Genomic DNA, 20,788 nt, shown 5'->3' on the forward strand with positions numbered 1-20,788 from the left:
TAATGTAGGTGACAGGTTGATGAGTGCAGTAAACCATCATGGCACGTGTATACCTATGTAACAAAAATGCATGTTCTGCACGTGTACCCTAGAACTTAAAGTATAATTTAAAAAAGAACATGGTCACTGCTGTTTGGCCCACAAAATTTCTTCTTCCACCTAAGGGAATTAAAATAAAAATTCATAATGGTACTTTATTAGAGACACTCTACACATGCATTTGAAAAATATCTATAAGTACAACTTCCTTTTGTCAGTATTTCAAAGCATCTTAGATTCTGGGCACCAGGGCAGGAAATGTCATGTATTTTCTAATCTCAGAAATTTCACCTTCCTGGGGGAATGCTTTTAAGAACTTTAATAAGGACAATACTCCCTGCAACAAAGGCTTCCTGCCAATAAGAAATGTCCCTTCCCAAACCACAAAGGAATCGATATCTCACGGTCTCCAAGGAAGGTAGTCTGACATGTGAATGGTGCAGATGGTTGTATCCCTGTGTTAAAACAGTAAAGATCATAAAGTTGGGCTTTTTGAAAGCCAATTAAAAGTGACTATGCTGGTTTATACAATTTTACTTTTCAAAAGAGAGCATCAGGATAGCAAGGTAACAAGCAAGTCCGTTCCCCCAAGACAGGTGTAGAGTTGCTTAATTTATTCAAGCTTGATGGTTAAATGTTACAAGGGTCATGTCTATGTATGTAAAACAAAGTAAAGAAATCAAGAAATTCATTAAAGATTGAGGTGATTAATCTTGTATGCATTCCTTCATCTTCCTCATAGAACAACCTAGAATTGGGGAGGTAGAGTTGAAAGATCTCCATTTTAATGCCAGTCTGCCTTTTGCCACTTGTGTAAATCCTGAGCAAGCTATTAAACTCTCTGAGTTTTAGTTTCCTTCTTTGTAAAAGCAGAAATAAGACCTGTCTACCTTACAGGGCTATTGCACAATTAGTGAGATAAAATGTGAAATGTGCCTAAGGTATAGCTGGTTAAAATGGGAGTTTCTCTCTTCCCTAAGTTCCTTTAAGAAAGGTCTTCTGGCTTCATCTGGTTTCCCCCACATCTTAACATAGCACTTAACATGCAGTAGGTGCTCAAAGGATATAATCATGTTTCCAGAAAAAGAAGCGGGGCTGGGAAAAGGAATTAAGATTGGCTGTCAACAGGATCAGATTCTTCTAAAAGTTGCTTTAAGTTGCTGTATAAATCTTAACAGTTAGTTGGATAAAGATTCAAAACAGTGAAGCTTACTAGCCATACAGCCTGCATTGTTTGGCCACTTTTGCAATAGGAAAACAACAGAGGACAAACTAGGCTTATCACACTTGTCAGCCCACAGCAAAAAGGCCGTAATTATATAGACAGGCTGCCATGGATTTTCTAATTGGGGAATCTAAAGCCTGAGGAATTCGCAAAGCAGCAGGTATTGATAGGAGTTAGATGTAAATAATTTCCTATCCTCAGTGAATCTTTGACATAAAGCTGCCATGTTTTATTTCAGTCATAAAATGTTTTGTTTTTTTAACAGTAAATGCTTCAAATGATTTGTATTAAACTCTGCAGTAGATTGTGCCTTGGAGAGTTCAATTTTACTCAACTTGCCATTAAACTGCTTTTCATTCCTCATAAGAGAGTACCAGATAGCAAATCAATATCCAGAATGATCTATTTATATGAAAAAGTTCAATTATTTTTGGTTAAACAATACAAAGAAGTAGTTTGAGGACTTATGATGTTATCTCCTTTTACATGATTGTCCCACTGTTTCTACTTTAAAGAGATTTATGAACAATCAAAAAATGACTGCGCTATCATTGACCTATAGAACATTTAAAAAACTGTATTGATGATCATCTCAGTATGGCACTCTGTAAGGCTAGTGTCCTTTGAGCATTATAATCAAAGGTAATAAAGGCATTTTTAACTTTGAAAAAAAAATAGCCCCACCTTATTTTATATCTAATTAAGAGTCTACCTATTCTAGAGTAAAATGATAAGGCAAGTGCTCAGATCAGAGAGGGGAAAAAACTTTTTCCTGAAATGGTTATACGGTTAGAGCAAGAGTGGTTCTGTTTACTTCCATTATTCATTAGCTTTGCTTCACGCCAAAACATCTGGCTAAAAAGTGAAAAAACACCCAAATGGCAATGTATAGAAAAAGCACCTAGATGATTGATTGCTTTTTTCACTTTAAAGTCAATGTTTTGATATTATAGAGACATGGGCTTTGTTCAATAAGCATAATCTCTTACCAGCAGAAAGTATGGTTTTAGACAGCTTGCTTTGAGAAGGACTAATTTATCAATCACAATTTTAAATCAATTAACAGTTTTAAATAATGGACCCAATATTGCAGTCCCTGAACCCCACTTATGCTGAGTCCTAAGCTGAAAGTCAGGAAAAAGGAAAAGTATTCACTAGAAAAGGCTGCTAACTAGACTGCCCAAGTATTCCGACAGTACAAGGTCAAAAAAAAATGTAAAACTAAAGGTAACATTTTAAAACAGCTTTAAAATACTAATAGAAAGTGATTGTGCTGGATTAAGTGGCTGGGTATTTTAAAGTAAGTGTTGTTTGCCCAACACATTGTACTAATGTGCAATGATTACACAAACGGTGTTAATGTTGTAAATGGAAATAACTTAGGACATTAACAGTTAGGTAGCCAAGATCCACCTAGCTTCTCATATATCCATCTAACCTCAAGGTCTGTTTCTGAAAGTGAAAGGACACTGATGAGAGTACAGAGACAAAAGGTCACTAGTCGGGTTCCCCAGACGACAGTTTGGTCAGCCTTTGATGGACAAGGCTGGATCCAAATCAATTGAGAAGGGAAGTATGGGTGGGGGATCTGGCCCATTTCCCAGAATGATGCTGCTTGAGATAGTCAGTGCTATTTTGGGTCATTCAGATTAAAGGGTCCGGGGGAATCACAGGGACCTATGATGCAGACCAAGTGTTCCGTTTGACTCAGGATTCCATGGGTTACAGCAGGATACCCCCAACAGATCTCAAATGTCCAATTTTCCCTGTCTCCCTTAATCAAATGACAGGTATCACTAACACCTGAGCTGAGTCTCACAGAGGTCTTCTTGGACTCTATTTTTTAAAGGTTTAAAATCTTAATACTTTGTTAAGGTATAATAATAAGATGTATGCATCCGATGAGTTTTAGCATATGTACACCCATCCCCACAATCAAGGTAATGAATATATCCATTCCCCATCCCAACCCACAAATGCCCTTGTTTCCCTTTGTAATCCCTCCCTCTTACCCACCCTCACCCTCACATTCCAAACAACCACTGATCTGCTTTCTGTCACTGTATTTTGCCTTTTCTAGAATTTCATATGAATGGAATCACATAGTATGTACCCTTTTCCGTTCACTCAGCATATTTGACAAATTGTCCATGTTGTTGAACCTTTTTACTGCTGAGGAGTACTCCATGTTAGGAATATACCACATCTTCTTTAACCACAAAAATTTGATGAAGGTATCCTAAGATCCAGCTGTGCCTCTATTCCTCTCACATGATTTCTTAATGGGTCATATTCCTATGTGTACAAAGATTGCTAGATGGTGTGACTTAGATGTGTCATTTAAACTTTCTGTGGCTTAATTTTCTCATTTGTACAATAAGATAATAAAAACCACTTTATTGAGTGGTTATAAGGATTAAATAAGGTATTGGAGTACTGAAAAGCCTAACATTGTATGCACTGAGACTTTTTATTCATTCTGCTTCTGAATATAAGCAATCAATTCAAGGCAATTTATTAGTACTCTTAAAAAGCTAGTCACTCCTTGTTCTGTCTGAGTATTCATTCACTTATTCTCTATTGCTACTAAGATCCCTTAGCCAAACCAGCAGACACACACAAGGCGGGGAAAGAGGTAAAGATGGTGAAGGCTGTCCAACACATTAACTGGTCTCCCCAAATGTCTGATCGCTACCCACTTCTGACACTGCCATGGGGACAGGCTAATGCAGGCTGGTTCAAACATGCTAAGGCTGTCTGGCCCTGAGAGGGTCTGAACAGGGGCGTGGGAAATGTACTTTGGAGGAAGAAAACTCAAGAGAAATGGCTTTCATGTACTCCTGTCTTGAAAACTGAGAATGTAACATGGTTTCTTTTTGTCTTCTGCTTGGAAACAAATGTTCCTCTGCCTATCTTCCCTAGGTTTAATTAGTCTTCTGTCTTTCTCAGAATTCAGCCTGTTCATTTGCAAATGGAAGGCATCAGAAAGGCTAGTGGGTGTGAGTGTGGGTCTTGAGGGGGAAGGGGGCTGAATTGTTTATTTTCAAAGCCACGGGGGTCCCCATTTGAAAAAGCACCCAGCTTATCTCAATGTTTTTGTTTGTATGATTTTGAATTAGAAGGTTGGAGCAATTCATTTAGGAGATTAAGCTGTTTTTACAATGGGCTTAGTTGCCCTATTTATTCAATAGTATTGCTAGGGTTTAAAAAAAAAAAAAAAAAAAAAGTCTTTCTACTGCACTCTTCATTATTCCAATGTACCAGTTTTAAAGAATTCCTTGGTTTTCACTTTTAATGCTAATTAATTTTACATTAAAATGATGTTTATTAAATGGTCACAGATAAAAATCACCAATGATTTCTTTAACAGTTTAGAAATGCCAGTTTTAGCAAATAAAAATTAAATATGAATTTCAGAAAAACAGTAAATAAAATTTCAATCTAAATATGGGAAATCATAGGATATACTTATACTAAAAAAACTAATCCATTATTTACTTAATCTTCACATTTCACTAAAAATCACATATTCTATCTGACAATCCTACCACGTTTTCATTGACGTTGTACATGTTCCAAGAACGGCAAGTGAAAACTAAGACAAATTCCATTTCATTATTGCACTTACACTTGCTCCCTGCAGAGCTGAAGTACTTCATCAACCAGAATATTAATTTCCAGTTTATAAACAGATAAAGTGATCATTCAACAAATCAGGTGAATTTTTACTACAGTAGGTTAAGACCTAGTTCTAGTCACTAAAGCCTATTTCAATTATGGAAATTTTTCTCATCACAAAAAAAGTAAAACCAAAAGCAGCAACTAGCATCTTCAGTTGAATTAGAAGTTAATGTCTTGAACCACTATGTTTAAACGTGAATATCATCTTTCATTTATGCTGCAAAGCAAACATCTGTGCAAGGAAGGGTTCGAACACCCCAGTGCTTATCCTAAGGTTGAAGAAGCCTTTGAACCAATAAATGAGTCATTTCTCCACAGGAGACTAAACATTTGCTTGTGACAGTAAACAAAAAGCTGAATTTTACGTAGCACAATCATTTTTACATATCTGTTTATATAAATAAATAAAGAGGAATTATTAAATTTTTTTCTGTCGAATAAAAAGGTTTGCACTTGACTCAGATTTTAGCAAATAATTGTATTTAAAGAATTGTATTTAAAGAATTAACTTATTCCTTAAATGTGATGCTTCCTCTTACCCCAGGAATTGGATTATTTGCAGTAATTCATTCCTAAAGGCCCCTGACTTAATGAACTGTGATGATAAACTAATAAGCCTAATTGTGCATAATTTATAGAGTTCATTTTAAAGGCACATCTAATATTTTGAGAAATTTTGGTAGATCTTAAACTTAATTTTCTCTTTTTATTTTTCTAGATAGGCAACCTCCCAGGACAGAAAAAAACAGGAAAGGAGACAAATGAAAAGCTCAATTTAGCCATCAAATATTTGATCAAAATCCCTATTTGCCATTTAAATACAACATTAGAAAACTCTTGCGAGGACTTCATTTTGAAATAAACCTCATGTTGGAGGTCAGTCCTGCTAAGAAATACCACTGAAAGCTGCCACTTGACCCGGAATTCCTCTACAAGAAAAACTAGCCATAACTACATGAGAGGCCTATATGAGAAACTGCCAGAATGTCAACTTCATTTGCAGTGGCCCCATATGGCCTGATCACTCTCCCTGGCATGATAAATCACTGGCAGAATTCTTACCTTCCTACGTTTGATCTCTGCTCAGCAAGATGTGGTTTTGATGTGAAGAACTCCAGATCTCTCAGGTCAGAGACAAATAGCAGTGGCACTGACCTGCAAAGTGCTAAGTCTCTATTAGACTCAAGTGAAAAGCTGTAAGCTTCTGACAAGTTCCCTTGCCACCGCGCTTCCTCACCCTCCATGGTTTTCATGAGCTTAGCTTGGCAGGAAAGCTGCCGAAATGGTCTAGAGGAGAAATGACAACAAATATTTTCTGCCTACTACTATTACAAAGTATTAAAATCAATTTTCACCAAGACTCAAAGGAGGAAGTCTCTTGGAAGTCATTGCTCTAATTTCTAGTATGGTAAGTCTTCAGCAAACATGAAACATTTTGATTCCCACTGGATCTTTGTGACGCTGCTAGCCACTCATTTATATTACGAGAATCATTAACAGGGATTTCTGTGGACAACTTTTTGGTAACTGAGTACATTGTTGAGACAATATTTTCAACAAAATGTTTTCAGTGCAAATTTTGGGCCCTCGAAAGACTACAACTAAACATGCAAGCAGTTCAGTATTGTCTTTTGGATGCTCATAATCCCAGGTTCTGTGCCCAGGAAAGTAAAGGGGTCTAATTAGTCAGGGTGGGGTAAAGAAATCTTATAGTTTTTCTAATCTAACACTTTAAAAAAGTAGGTGGATTAATTAATAAGCATCTTGTTCTGGTCTCTCATTTTATAAGTAATAAAACTGTTACCAGGATTTATTTATTTACTTATTTAATTTTTTGAGAGAGAAAGTCTTGCTCTGTCACCCAGGCTGTACTCAGAGGCACGACCTTGGCTCACTGCAACCTCTGCCTCCTGTTACCGGGAAATTTAAGTGGTATACCCAGTATCACAAAGCATTTTCATATTTCCAGGTCCCATTATAGATTAGATAATAAATGATCAAGTTATTTTGTTCATTCACCAATTCAGTAAGTATTTATTCAATGCCTGCATATCCAAGAAACTGTTAAATGAACATACATAAGTGGCAGAGCTGGGGTCAGAACATGGGTCTTCTAATGCCCTGTCCACTGCCTTGCTCACTGCTCTGCAAGGTACTGTGAAAGGTTCCTATTTCAAAGGATAGGGTAAACGTGTGGGAATGAAGCAGAAGAGTTTTCCAAAGTTGTGTGTGTCTACCTTCTTTAAAGGAAGTACATAAAAGAAAGTTATTTCAAAACTCTTTACCTTGGAATTCACTTTCTAGTCCTGCCATTTTAACTATTAATGACTCTGGAAATGAAATCGGACAACTTATTGTCTAGTATGTATTCATTTACTCATTCATTCAAACACGAAGATGTATGGACCACACTGTGTCAAGGCAGCCATGATATCGGCTCTCATAAAAATTTAAGTCGAAGAAAAGAATTAGTCTAGGCGTTAAACAATAATTGGATTCCTTGGTGTGACATTATAAAACACACATTACTTAACAGTAATAATGAAGTTTGAAATAAACCTAAAATGCTACATTTAAAATGCTTCTTGTAAGAGATTTGTTGTGTTCTGAAGTCATGTGTGCCTATCACTGAAAATGACAGCAGAAATACTCCAAAAATTGTAAAACTAAAATTGGTGTGAAATTTTAGTTCACTGAAATTATGAGGTGTTCCAAAAAAGCAAAAAGCATGCCGTCATTTTAACAGCTGCATTATTTCAGTACTTGTCCCCTTTGCACCACTCAGAATTACAGACACTTATAAACAAGGCCCTCATCTCCGTAGCAATAAGTTAGTGACTTTGCAAGTGTTCAGGAAAAGCAAAATGTTTAGTTTGTTTTTTGGCTAAGTGTACTTTATGTACTCCTATTTGTGTATACATGCCTATACTAAATGTTGAGCAATAATCTTTATCCTTAATTCCGATCATCAAGAGTTCCAAAAATCACTGTTTTGTGTACTTCTTTTCTAAGCCTTCTCTTTTTCTCTGTTGGAATTCCTGGTAATGATACCAGAATGTGGGCAAACCTCATTAGTCTCCCTGCTGTTTACAAGACAGGATTTATGCTCAATGTGCTGAACACAATGACACACATCACTAAATGGCTACAACTACCACCCAGGCTTTAATCTCAGAAATTTTTCACTCAGTACAAATACCTATCAGCATGGAGAAACATGGAAGAGCAATTACAGCCAACACGTGTAGTCTTTTAAGAGTACACCAATAAATACCCATTTGTGAAGGTTAATTTAATGCAACCCAGGCTGTTATCTGAAATAGTGTATGTCGCCAATTCAATCCATTAAGTAATTACTAAATTCTCAAGAGGGCTCCCAGAAGTCAAATGTGGTTATTCCAGGTTCATTGCTTCTGGCCTCCCAAAGGACCATTTAGGCCAACAGCTGGGAGAGCCAACTACAAAGGTTCCCAGGCATAACCAACCATTTCATGAAAACAGGTAAATGAGTCTGAACGAGAAATAAGAGTCATCAAGTGCCTGTCTTAAGAGAAACACCTAGGGAAGCAGAAGAGAAGCACAAAAGGGGAGGAGTAAAAAAGGAGAGAAAAGGCGTAACTTTGGGAAGTAAAAAACAGATCTGTTCTCTCTAAAAGTGAAGTCGGAGAAATCTGAAGACTGCAAGATCTGGCTTAAAGGAGACAACCTTTCAGCAGTTTCTTTGGATAGGATTTTTGAATCATTTATAATGAAACATTAATTGTGCACCCCAAATGCCACATCTTTGTGTTGCTGAAACTCAAAGTTTGAGTACTGCATGAATTCCTCTATTATGCCTCCCTAGTGAAATTACAGGTAATAGAGGGATCTGATAGTAATTAAGCCTTGGTAAGATGATTGCTCACAAGACAAGATGGAACATATCCACCCAACTCTTTCTGGGAAGCATCTTTCTCACAGAAATTATAGCCCAGTTACACAAAATGATGGCCCATTGGGGCACAGAAAGCATCAGAAAGAATGTAAAATATATTATCCTCAATAGCCTCACACATCCTCACTCCCAAGTCAAATCTTAACAGCCATAAAAAAAGGAAAACACTTTTTGAATGCAAACAAAACAGACCAAATAAACAGGTGTTATTAAGGGCAGTGTGTGACTACCCAACCAGTGAGAATCGAAAACCACAGTTCTTTATCATAACCTAAATAATCACATATTCCCAGGTGACCTATACCTGAAGTGTCAAATTGTATCAATTCTCTCCCTTTTTTTTTTTGAATGTATACTCCCATTTTTTGTCTGGTTGGAATTGTTGCTTATGATAGCTACAAACAATACTGAGTGGAATTAGACTTAGGATCTGAATGAAATATGGGATTTGTAGTTGAAGAACTGGGCTTGGGGTTTCCCATAAAAACACTCAGCAAGGCTTTAGGCTAATAGTCCAAATTGTATTGTCTTTATAGTGGTTCTTATACTTGTCCTTATTGTTATGAGTAAAGAAGGAGGAGTATTGAGTCCTGGAATTGCCACCCACTATTGCTATTGAGACTGAAAAAACTAACTTTAACATGCTTGATTTTCTCACTTATAAAATGAAGATATTAATATAATATTCACATCATAGTGTTGCCCCAAAAATTTAGTGTAATCATATGTGAAAAGTACTTTGAATACTGTAGTATTAATAAAAGCTGTAGCTATTAAAATATAATAAGTATTTGTTAATAAAACATTCTTGAAGCATCTACATTGTTAGACACTGAGCTAGGTACTTCAGAAACACCATAATAAATAAGAGTCTATAATCTAGTACAGTTTAGAAGTAGGGAGTTACACAGAAAAATATAATGCAACGCAAAAATTGTATCACTGAGGAGAAATGCAAATAAGTAATATGAATGCTCAGAGAATATACATTCATTATCAAAAAATAAGTGTGTAGCCAAAATTGTCGGGTATTATATGTAATTATATACACAAAAGGGGTAGTTTTAGTTTTAAGGTTGGAGAATTTCACACTTCCACAATATCTTCTTTAAAATTAGAGATACACATGCATGAACCAAATCACTGATGAAATTCAAACACAAAGGTAAATATATACACCAGCTTTGGATTTATAACATAAGTTAAAATGTTAACAAAATAAGTAGAGTTATTTTCTGACCTGGTGCTAAGGAATAATTTAAATCCTCTTCACTAACAAGATGAAGTATAGTATTCTCGAAAAGAGTTATCAAGAAAAAGGTCTTTATTTTAGAAATTCTTTTTATTTGCTACCTATCCATGTTTTCTCCAAATCTATAGGCAGCACAGAGTAAAGAATTCATCAATTTATCTTGACCCTTCAAAAATGAGTGTGTGTACATGTGTGAGAGAGAGAGCGTGCGAACGCACATGAGCAAGAGTACAACCATAGCTAACATTTAAGTACTTATTCTGTTCTAGATAATCTAAGAAAGGTAGGGAAATTAAGTATTGACATGAATAGGTTATAATAATCATGTTATCCTAGAGTTTTATACAGTGGTCGCTTAGAGGTCGGTTTACGGAATATGGTACTGTTCTTAGTTTAGGGAAACTAATACGTATTAAAACCATCCATCAAAGTAGAACCAGTTTCTCCTATTTTCCCATTATAGAGAAGACCACACATTCTAGAATTCCTAATGTGATTCTAAGACTTCAGGGAATACAATTTTTAAAAATTATTTAAACATCAATATTGTTTGACTTTCCAATGCTACATCATTTGTCTTTAATATTTATTATTGTCCCCATGCATTACCAATTTTAGGAGGTAAACATAGAAATGTAAAAAGCAAAAATAACAAAGAATGCCTTGAACAATTTGGAATGAGAATGGATTTCTGAAACAAGACCCCAGAGGAAAAATCCTTCCTCATTTGCATTTAAAACTATATGACAATTACACAAGAAAAAGAAAGGAGGGAAAGTTACAAGAGGAAGGAAAATGTTTGCATAGTAAATAACTGATAAAATTTATAAAATACATTTATAAAAACTGATAACAAATCAGTAAATACTTACAACATAGAAAAATCAGCAAATGATAAATTAGCCAAAGGAGGACAGCCAAATGGCCAACATGAAACGATGCTCAATCTCACAAGAAATCAAGGAAACGCAAATTAAAGTAGCAATGAGATGCCATTTCACACTTACCAGGTTGGCAAAATTTAATAAGTATGAGAATCTCAAGTTAGGTGAAAATGTAGACTAATGGGAACTCTGATACACTGCCAGTGGAACATACTGGAAGTGTACATACTGGGAATATACTGGTGGTGGAAACCAGTATAACCATGTTGGACAGAAATTTGGCAATCCCTAATTAAGTTGTACATACATATACTCCATGAGCCAGCAATATCACTTTTAAGTATACATCCTAGATGCTCTCTCACCAGGTATATGAGGAGACATGTTCAGGAATGTTCAATGCAGCATTACTGCAATAAAAAATGCTGGATGTATCATAACTGTCAATACTAGAATGAACTAAAAATTAGGATATATTCAAATAACGGAATACTTTGCAACAATTACGATCAATTAATTACAAGTATATCAAACAACATGGATGAATACTGAACATATGCTTGGCAAGCTAATAAAATTACAGAAGGATATATATATATGGTACATATATACAAAACATTTATATAAAAATGTTACCAAGCAAAACAATAGCATGTATTATTTATGGATACATATACCTATGGGAAAGATAAATGCCTACAACAAAGGAAGAGAAAGAGAAGGAAATGGGGGTTTCAATTTAATCCTTTTAAAAAATTAGAAGCAAATATTGCAAAACATTAAGAACAAATCTAGGTATAAGTACACACATTTGTTATATTACTGCTTTACTTTTCTGTATGATTAAAGCAATTCATTTTCTGTCAAATATGTCTGGCAATAGTGTGCTGTTCTGCTGAGCTGGAAACATCTCTATCTTCTGAATCCTCATTCATCTCAAGCATTTAGCATCTTCTATCATGAACGATAGTTACTGTGTGCATGACCCCACTCCACACCCAAATGGGGATCCTCTACCACCTCTTCAGAGCAGGGCCCACACCTATATATCTTTCTCTGCCAGAGAGTGACTCACAATATGTACAAAAAAGGCCTTAATACATGTTAAATAAACAAATGAATAAATAAATTCAGGGAAGCAAAAGAGTAGCTCTGGCTATAGCCAAAAATAAAAATGACCCTGAGATAATAAAAATTAAAATTAAATTTTATAATAAAATCATACAATTATAATAAAATTAAATAATACAATTATATTATCAAACTGTAAAACACAGATGAGGCAGAATTCACCAGTTTCAGTTTTGTTGGGGAATTTAACCAAATAGTCTCACACTGATTCTTCATCTCCTCCCAAAAAGGATTCTGTGAGCAAGTCCAATTTTCACACCTAGAGAAATAAGACTTTCAGTTGTTCTCCATAAATTCATACAGGCATTTCATAATTTCATCTTCCCAGGCAAAGCCTTCCCCTTCTCCTTCCCACCTGAAATTGTGCCACTATCACACACATCTCGGCCTGGAGATCTGGTATATGAGTGTTAGGAGTGAGAGGTGGGGAAAAGGGAAAATAGGTTATTTTTGCATATCTTGTGGGTTTGCTAAATAATTAGCGGGTTTCCTAAACTCACACTATTTTGCCAGATTCATTTACTGGGAGGTAATTCCATTCTTCTTGTGGAAGAGTCACACGACCTGTATCACTTTCTGATTGTTCAATCTTTAAGAAATCCCTAGAAATGATAATCCCCCCCCCCCCCCAAAAAAAAAACCCCTAAGAGTCACTGGACTTGAAATTCGAAGTCCAATGAATAGATGGATGAAAATAATATAAGATATATTAAAACATTATTTTTTAATTATTTTGAAAAATTTTCCCTTTTATAATCAAGATTGGAAAGGGTTTTCAGATTCATGATATGCTAAATTCTTCTAGATAAGAGACAGGTGTTTCCAGTTAGACCTAAACAAAAGCTTTTCTCATTCCAGAGTTGTAGTGATAAAGAAACAGTACTTTGGCTCTCCAAACGTCAGACAGTGATGAGGAAAGGAAATAGAGCAGATAACTACTTCTGGAGGTAACAGAGCTGAACTGGAGTAAAAGAAGGCTTTCTTCTATAATAAAAATTAGAATGTTCACACACGGACATACTAATTTTTAACCACATTCTACAGAGGTCAATTAATCCCCACGTTTAGCCCCAGGCAAGTGTTGTTTAGGCCCAACAGAAGTCTAGGTGGTGAAATCACCCAATTATTATTCCAACTGGAATTTTGAAAGCCTGGAAGTGTTTTCAATCATGTGATCCAACAGAGACTTGTAAATAAACCTGCTGTAAATAAGCTCTAAGATTTTGAAGGAAAACAATTTAAACATAACTCAATCTTAAAGGCAGACAATAGAGAAATGCCAAGATAAGTAATTCCCAATGTGCATAATCTCATATATTTAAAAGGTTAAATGAAATGGATCTCAAAGATACAATTAAAGGCAATTAAAAATTAACCCAGGCGACATTAGAGCAATCACCTCTATGTGAGTTAGATTTGGTGTTTGGGGGGAAACGAATGGCTTTGAAATTACCTGTTACAGCTAATAAAGAAATCAAGGAAATGCTAGGAGGGCTTTCAAAATAGCCACTACCTGGCGCTTTTACCTTCTGGAAGGTGACTGCTCCTGGGAAATGCTCTTAAAATTCCATGTGTTATCTTAGTCAGGACTAGTAAAAGTTTCTTCGCTTTTAAATTATATAAAGTAAGATACCTTCCCACTGCCAAAAGGTATCTACCTTCTGAGAATGTCCTCGTATGCTGCATACACCCCCCATTTATGTACCAATATCTTGTCAGTATTTTTATCCAAACTCCTTAAAACATCAGAAATGTCTATTTGCAACCTGGAGTTTAGGCTCAGCTAATCGAGCATACTGAGGCATATTCATGCTACATTTTGGCACAAACGTCAAGATATCTAATTTTATTATTAAATTACTGTCTGAGAAATCGCTTTAGTAACTTTTTAGTAAAGACAAGACCTTGGTGGAAAACCCTCCCAGGAATCCCATTTGGTAAAAATGCAGTGTAACTATATAAGGAGGATTCCATAGTTACCCTGAATATTGAACTCTTATGAGTAATGCAAATAATGTAATAAAAGTAATGAAAATAATAATACATGGCCTGTTTTATAAAACTTTGTTGATCATATAATTCTTTTGTTGAGATAAAGTTTCACTCTTGTCGCCCAGGCTGGAGTGCAAGGGCGTGATCTGGGCTCATTGCAACCTCTGCCTCTCGGATTCAAGTGATTCTCCTACCTCAGCCTCCCAAGAAGCTGGGATTACAGGCGTGTACCACCACGCCCAGCTAATTTTGTTTTATTAGTAGAGATGGGGTTTCACCATGATTGGCCAGGTTGGTGTCAAACTCCCGACTTCAGGTGATCCTCCCAAAGTGCTGGGATTACAGGTGTGAGCCACTGCACCCGGCCAGTTGATCATATAGTCCTGATCTTCCTTAACATTGGCTTCCATTAATTTAGATCACCAAGTGTGTGTGTGTGCGTGCGTGTGTGTGTGTGTATTCATCACTTTGCAAAAATGCAATAGAATTAGTATTGGCTATCATTATATGCCACTTACTTCAACATACTTTTCATTTAGTCCTTTTAACCCCACAAAGTAGATACTATTATTTCAATGATGACAAATGTAGAAATTGAAACTCAGTGAAGAAACTCTTTAAGATGCCACACATATCTTTTGGTGTGTGTGCTGTTGCATTCCTAGGACCTGGCACCATATCAGGCACTATGTGTCAAATAAATGTTAACTGTCCACATAGCTAATAAGTATCTTTCTGACCAGGATTTGATCAAAGGCCTATTTTAACTCAGAGTCTCTCTTTTTCCAAATCAAGGAAGGGCATGCAAGTTTCTTCTAAAATGTGTGCTACATGGTTTCCGTTGCTCTGCTCTGCCATTCTAGTCAGAAAGCAGCCACAGACAGTATGTAACTGAATGAGTGCAGTTGTGTTACAATAAAACTTTATAAAACCAGACAGACAGTCCACAGTTTCCTGACCCCTGAAACTGTCACTAAGATAACTACAGAGACAAAAATACCAATCAGTATTTGCATTTTATTGTCTAAGACTCAGAACTGATAACTCTGTGATGGGACTTGGGATATTTACTGATTTGGTCCTGGTTAGATCATGGTGCTTCACCGATGCAACAGAGAATTAACTATGCATGATTTACCTTTCTTAAGCCTGGCTATGAGGAAGTCAGATCTCACAAAACAGTCTCCTCAGAGAATCCCCTACTCTGAAACAGAAAAACTATCATTCATCATTTTATAGAAATAAAGAACGAGGAGTCCCTCAGCAAATGATAATTCCACATGGTAACATAAGCCCATGTAGTAGAAGGGATCAGGGTAGGACCCCCAGGAGAATTACCTAATTCAAGTCCTGTGATGAAGTTGTTCAGCTTCCCTGTAAATGGAGATGATACAAACATCAAAAAGCTGTACAGTTATGAAAAAGTATTTTTAAAAATACCTGAAGTCCTCTATTAACATGTAGTTTGACTGACAACTTATGACCAAAACAGACAATCTTGAGTAAAGGTTTGGAAGGATCTAGATCCACACCTATCTTTTAAGAAATTATTCCTGGCATAGGCAAGAATCTTGCCCCAGATTAAAAAAAAAAAAATCTCATAGAAAAACAAAAAAATAGTCATTTAAAGTATTAGAATCAAAAGTCACAAAAGGCAGTTCCTTCTTAAGAGGGGTAGACTGGTTCATATTCTCTCCATGGTTGCGAGAGAAGCAACACAAAAAAATAAAGATTTAAACTCCTTCCCTTAAAAAAAAAAAAAAAAAATAAAACAAGATGAAAAAACAATGTGCCACAGACCACTAGAAAAAGTGTATGGTGAGGAAAACTATCAATTTTTTTAAAGTCAAGGCCAATGTCTTCCTTATGAATTATTATATTTATTTCTACTCTCTCTCCTTCAAAAGGTTTTGCAAGGATCAAACAAGATATATATGAAAGTGCTAGGCAAACCATTAGGCCCTATAAAAATGTAAGTGGCATAAGTATTATCATCATAATTATTATTACATTGATCAACAGAACTACTGCTATACTAACAACCAATTTTTGGCACACAATCTTTCTAATAAGACCCTAATCTCCTAGAAGGCAGATGTTTCTAGTCTAACATAGTGAAAAGCACCCTTGTTAGGAACACGGCCACTCAAATGCCTTTTGAATTTAATTGAAATCGACCCCAGAAAACAGAAGTTTAAATGAATAAATAAAAGGACAAACACTAGACTCACGATGCACATTAGCTCTGAGTTTTAAGTTGATTGCCTTTTTGCCTCTTCTATTTTAGCAGGTCAGTGTCTGATAAATATCCCCCTCCTGCCTCTGTTTTAGCTCCGTTTAATATCAGATGCAGGAAAAATAAATAACTCTTTGCTACTGTTAGTTATGGGCATAAACTCTCATTGGAAAAGTGACCAACAGAAATGCAGCACAATGATCTGGGGGAGGGAGGAAGCAAAGGAGAGACCGGTAGAGCCAGAAGAGAAGATAGAGCCAAGAAAGAAGGTGGAAGTGGAATACAGAGGGCAAGCTTCCAAAGACCTGGGAATATGTTAACAGGTATCCCCTGCAGACAGGGGCTGTCAGTAAAGTGCTGAGCCTTCATTTTGTAATGTGCGTATTCCTATATCAGCTATACAAAATTATAAAAGTCAGACTAATAAAATAGACAACTAAAAAAATTTTTAATTCATAAACACATCGCTCAAGGCAATCAGAATGCAGTCTTCTTAGGACACAAGCAAAGGAGAGCACATTCTCTTGGTACCAAATTGGTCCCCTCAATACTTCATGTCAGTTTTCACTCCTCCTTGACTAACACTATCTCTTTTAAAAAGCACATTCCTTAATAAGGGATCACTTTTAAAACTTGGGGTCCAGCTTTCTGTATTAGGGAAACAGAAACAGACATGTTCCAAAAATGGTATTGCCATTGATCATTGGTCTAACATGGATACTGGAATTTCAGAGTGGTAAGCGTACTTTTAAAAATGGAACGTAACTGCCTAAAAGTCCATACAAAACCATGAGTTTAGCCCTTGCAACATCCTTAGGAAATGAACTTTAATTCTGGAGCATTTCCACTGGACCTCTGGCTGGCAAAGGCAGTTGACTTTTAATTCTGGTCATCTCCCCCATTCCCTTTATTAAAAAATGTAAAATACTTCTAGAAGAAGGAGGAAATTGGAGCAAAAATACAGAAAAAATACAACATCACAAGCACAAAGCTTTCTAAGCGCACATTACTTGAAATTCTCATAGTCCCGTCATTTATTTGTAAGTAGTGACTTTATGTGGGTCCCAGTACCACAATGAAAAATCATACAGAAAGTCATATCCTTCACTAAAGATGTATGTTTAACAAGACAAAAAATAATTAATAACATTGTATTAGAGTATCATTTTCTGACGCAAATATTGTGTTTGTTTCAAATGTGATATTTAACAGGCCCTAAAGCATAATACTTTTGTAGCCATTACCCTTTTAAAATTCCCTAATGAACATGGTATCACTATCCTAAAGGACTGTCAATTCTACCATGTTCATTCTTCTGTTTGAAATTGCTAATATAATTTCCCTAGCTTCTGGTCACGTTCTTTAAAAACTCACTATTAATCTTATTTTTCCTTTAAGCAAAAAAATCATTACCCTGGGCTACCAAAAGAGCAGCTTCTGCTCTTCATGTTTTTAAAAAAATACTGCTTGTCCACCACGCTTGTCTTAGAAAATTTAGAAGTCTCACTAAAGAGCTGAGGAGGAAAACTGCTGGGAATGTTCACAGATACCTGATTTTACAAGTTTTTGTGGAAAGAGCTCGCCTTTAGATGAGTGTTACTCAGTGTTTATGAGGGTTGTTTGTCAAGACAAAAATAAGGTACCTCCTCCCCACAAATTAAAGAATCGAGTTACAATCCATTATTTCATTTCTGATTGTTTTTCTTTGTATTAAGTGGGAAAGTGGATACTGGATAAAAGTTCCCCGAGCTAAAAGACTCCACATTAAAGGCTCCAATTAGCTATAAATCAGTTGTCTTTCCTACTGGGGGAGAACAAGAGAGAAAAGAGAGAGGGGGTAGTTAGGGAATAAGAGAACTGGAAGAGCTTCCAAATTAAATTCTGAAAAACGTACCTATTGCATACCTAAAAGTTCTTTCAGAGGCTGTTAGGAAAATCCCATCAAAAATAAGACTAAAATCAAACCTTCCCGAATCTGAGGGTTAGGTCTTTTCTTAAGTGTAGACCTTCCATTTTAACCTTTAAAAAGAGCCTGAAGAGGTTAGAGACCCTCATAAAACAAAACTTTTAAGCTGCATGCTTTCCCTGCTCGTTCCTAAACCCAGAGAAGTGCCACACATTGGCACTATTGTTATGCAAACAATGCCTAAAAGGCTATAACCATTAATGACCTCTCATTAAAACGGCTTTGAAAAATTTGTCACACCATCTAAAAAAGCTAGCAGGTACCTTAAATCCATCTAAATCGACATTGAAAACACAAATCGCCCTGATTTGTAAGCTAAAACTCAATGCAAGTAAAATCTCAATATTCTGATGTTGTTTCTTGTATATCTCGTTCAACCATTAAGCCAGATGCAAACAATTTACTTCTCTACAAAATTTATCTTGTAAAAAAGCATGATGGAATACATCTTTAATCAACCTTTAACCATATGCATGTGCGTCTACGCGTTTGAGTTAATTGGGAGAAGTTGGGTGTAGAAATGTACCGAAAGGACTAGAAAATCAAACCAGAGAACTACAAAATGAACTCCAAGAAACGTGGTTTTGAATCCCATCTTTCTCTCACCACCTCCCTCAAAATGTTGTAGCATTACAATACACCCATGTTTGTAATCGGTCATTTTTTTCTATGTCGAATTTGTGAAAAGTAAATTCATTTTATGTTAGGTAGCAGACGCATATTCTTTTTTATGCGATGCAACAAGAAAAATCCTGCTTAGCAAACCCAAGATGTCAAAGTTCGTTATATAAAAAAAAAAAAAAGTTCTTCAGTTTAAAACCGAACGTGCTAACAAATTTTAAAACTTTTTAAGTTTCCCAGGAAAACTGCCACTGCCTACAAAATTCACATGAAACGCTGACGTTGGATCTACTGTACTTATCAGTCAGGTTTCCATGAAATTTGTCAAACCGGCCAGAGCGCTGGTGTCTTGACAATTTCTTATGGGAAAAGCCCCTCAGCACCCTCCGGGCTGCGGAGGACATGATTGGGACCAGCAGCCGAGCGGCCCCGAAGGGACACAGAAGCGACTGCCAGGCTGCGTGGCCAAGCGGACGGGGAACCCTGGCCTCCATCTGAGGACACGAAGCGGTTCCGACCCCTTCCCCGCGGCAGTCGGGACCTGGAGAATCGGACAGAAACCAACCTCAGATCGAGTCTGGGGCAGGAGCCTTTGACGGCGGCCGCTTAACGCTGCGTTTCAGGTTGGGGCAAGTCCCCAAGGCGTCCTAAGGCCGCGGAGGGGCTTCAAACGCCCAAGTCCCGAAGACAGGCAGGGGGTCCCTCTGCTGAGCAGGGATGACAGGCTGGCCCCGGCGACCCCGGCCCTCCCGGCCCCGTCACGCCGCCCTCATCCGCTGAAGAGATCGGGGAGAGGAAAGAAGGTTCTAGAAAGTCTCCGTGGACGACGGGCGCTCGGCGGCCGCTTACCTTGGTGTACTTGATTTCGAGGTTGGGCGTGGGCGACGGCAGGAGGTGCAGGGACGCCATGAGGGCGGCCGGGTCAGCCTTCACCTCGCCGGGCATCTCTATCTTGCTGGAAGTCATGGTGGCGGGCCGGGTGTCCCTAGCCCGCGGCGTGGGGCAGTGCGGGCTGTGTGCGGTCCGCGGCCCGGGGGCGCGCTCGCCTGTATATAGGCAGGTGTCAAGCTGGGGCTCTTCTTATTGGACGTGAGGGCCGAGGCGCGGGGGGCTGGTCCATCCTACCTAGGACGCCCGGCGCAGCCTCCATTTACATAAAGCCCGCGCCGTGCGGCCGGGGACGCTTGGCGCCCACGGTCAAGTCCGCCCGGCTCCCCCCCGCCCCCCGGCCACGGGGACCAGCCCACGCCCACGCTGCCTCCACAGTCCTCGACGGCGGGAGCGTGAAGTTGAGCCGCGGCCCGCGGGCCTCGGCCAACCGGACTCGGTCTCCCGCTCCCCGGGCCAGAGTCGGCGTGAGGCGCCCCGCGGCCGAAGTCGGGAGGGGGTCGTGGCCCCCGGAAGCGGAGCTGGCACGGGCTGGCGGGGACCGGAGCGGTCGGGTGCTGCCTCGGAGCGGAGAGCGGCCGGGAAAGTTCAGACTGCGGAGGGCGGCTCCCAGGCCGCCCACGGTCCCTCCCATCGCCGTCGCAGAGCCCACCGAACCCCGTCCCCCTTCTTTTCGGAGACCCGGGGGGCGCCCTCCGTTCTCCTCTTCCGGGCAGGGGCGCCGAGCTCTCGGCAGCGACGCCCTCTTTCCCTTCTTCCCGACTCCCCTCAGCCGGGCCGGGGTGCGTGGTGGCCAGAGGGTTGGGGAGAGGTGGCGGTGGGTGCGAGTCTCCCTCGCCCCGCGCTCAGAATGAAGATCCCCGCGAGCGGGTCAGCGCGGGGCCGCCCTTGCCAGGCGTCGCCCGCCCAGTTGCTGCCCTCTGCCGGCCGGGACCGCCC

The 20,788-nt window shown here is 38.4% G+C and overlaps 1 protein-coding gene across 1 annotated transcript in view; it reads right to left on the reverse strand.

Annotated features, from left to right (window-relative positions):
- The window catches only part of ALDH1A2 (aldehyde dehydrogenase 1 family member A2), a 116,323-nt gene extending 96,122 nt beyond the window's left edge, over nt 1–20,201 (reverse strand). The window contains exon 1 of the mRNA XM_050796828.1: nt 19,811–20,201. Coding sequence (XP_050652785.1) covers nt 19,811–19,927 — 117 coding nt within the window. The 5' untranslated portion in view covers nt 19,928–20,201. The remainder of the gene's footprint in view (nt 1–19,810) is intronic.
- Nucleotides 20,202–20,788: the final 587 nt, after the last annotated feature.

This window comes from Macaca thibetana, chromosome 7 (assembly GCF_024542745.1).
Source record: "Macaca thibetana thibetana isolate TM-01 chromosome 7, ASM2454274v1, whole genome shotgun sequence".
NCBI lineage: Eukaryota > Metazoa > Chordata > Mammalia > Primates > Cercopithecidae > Macaca > Macaca thibetana.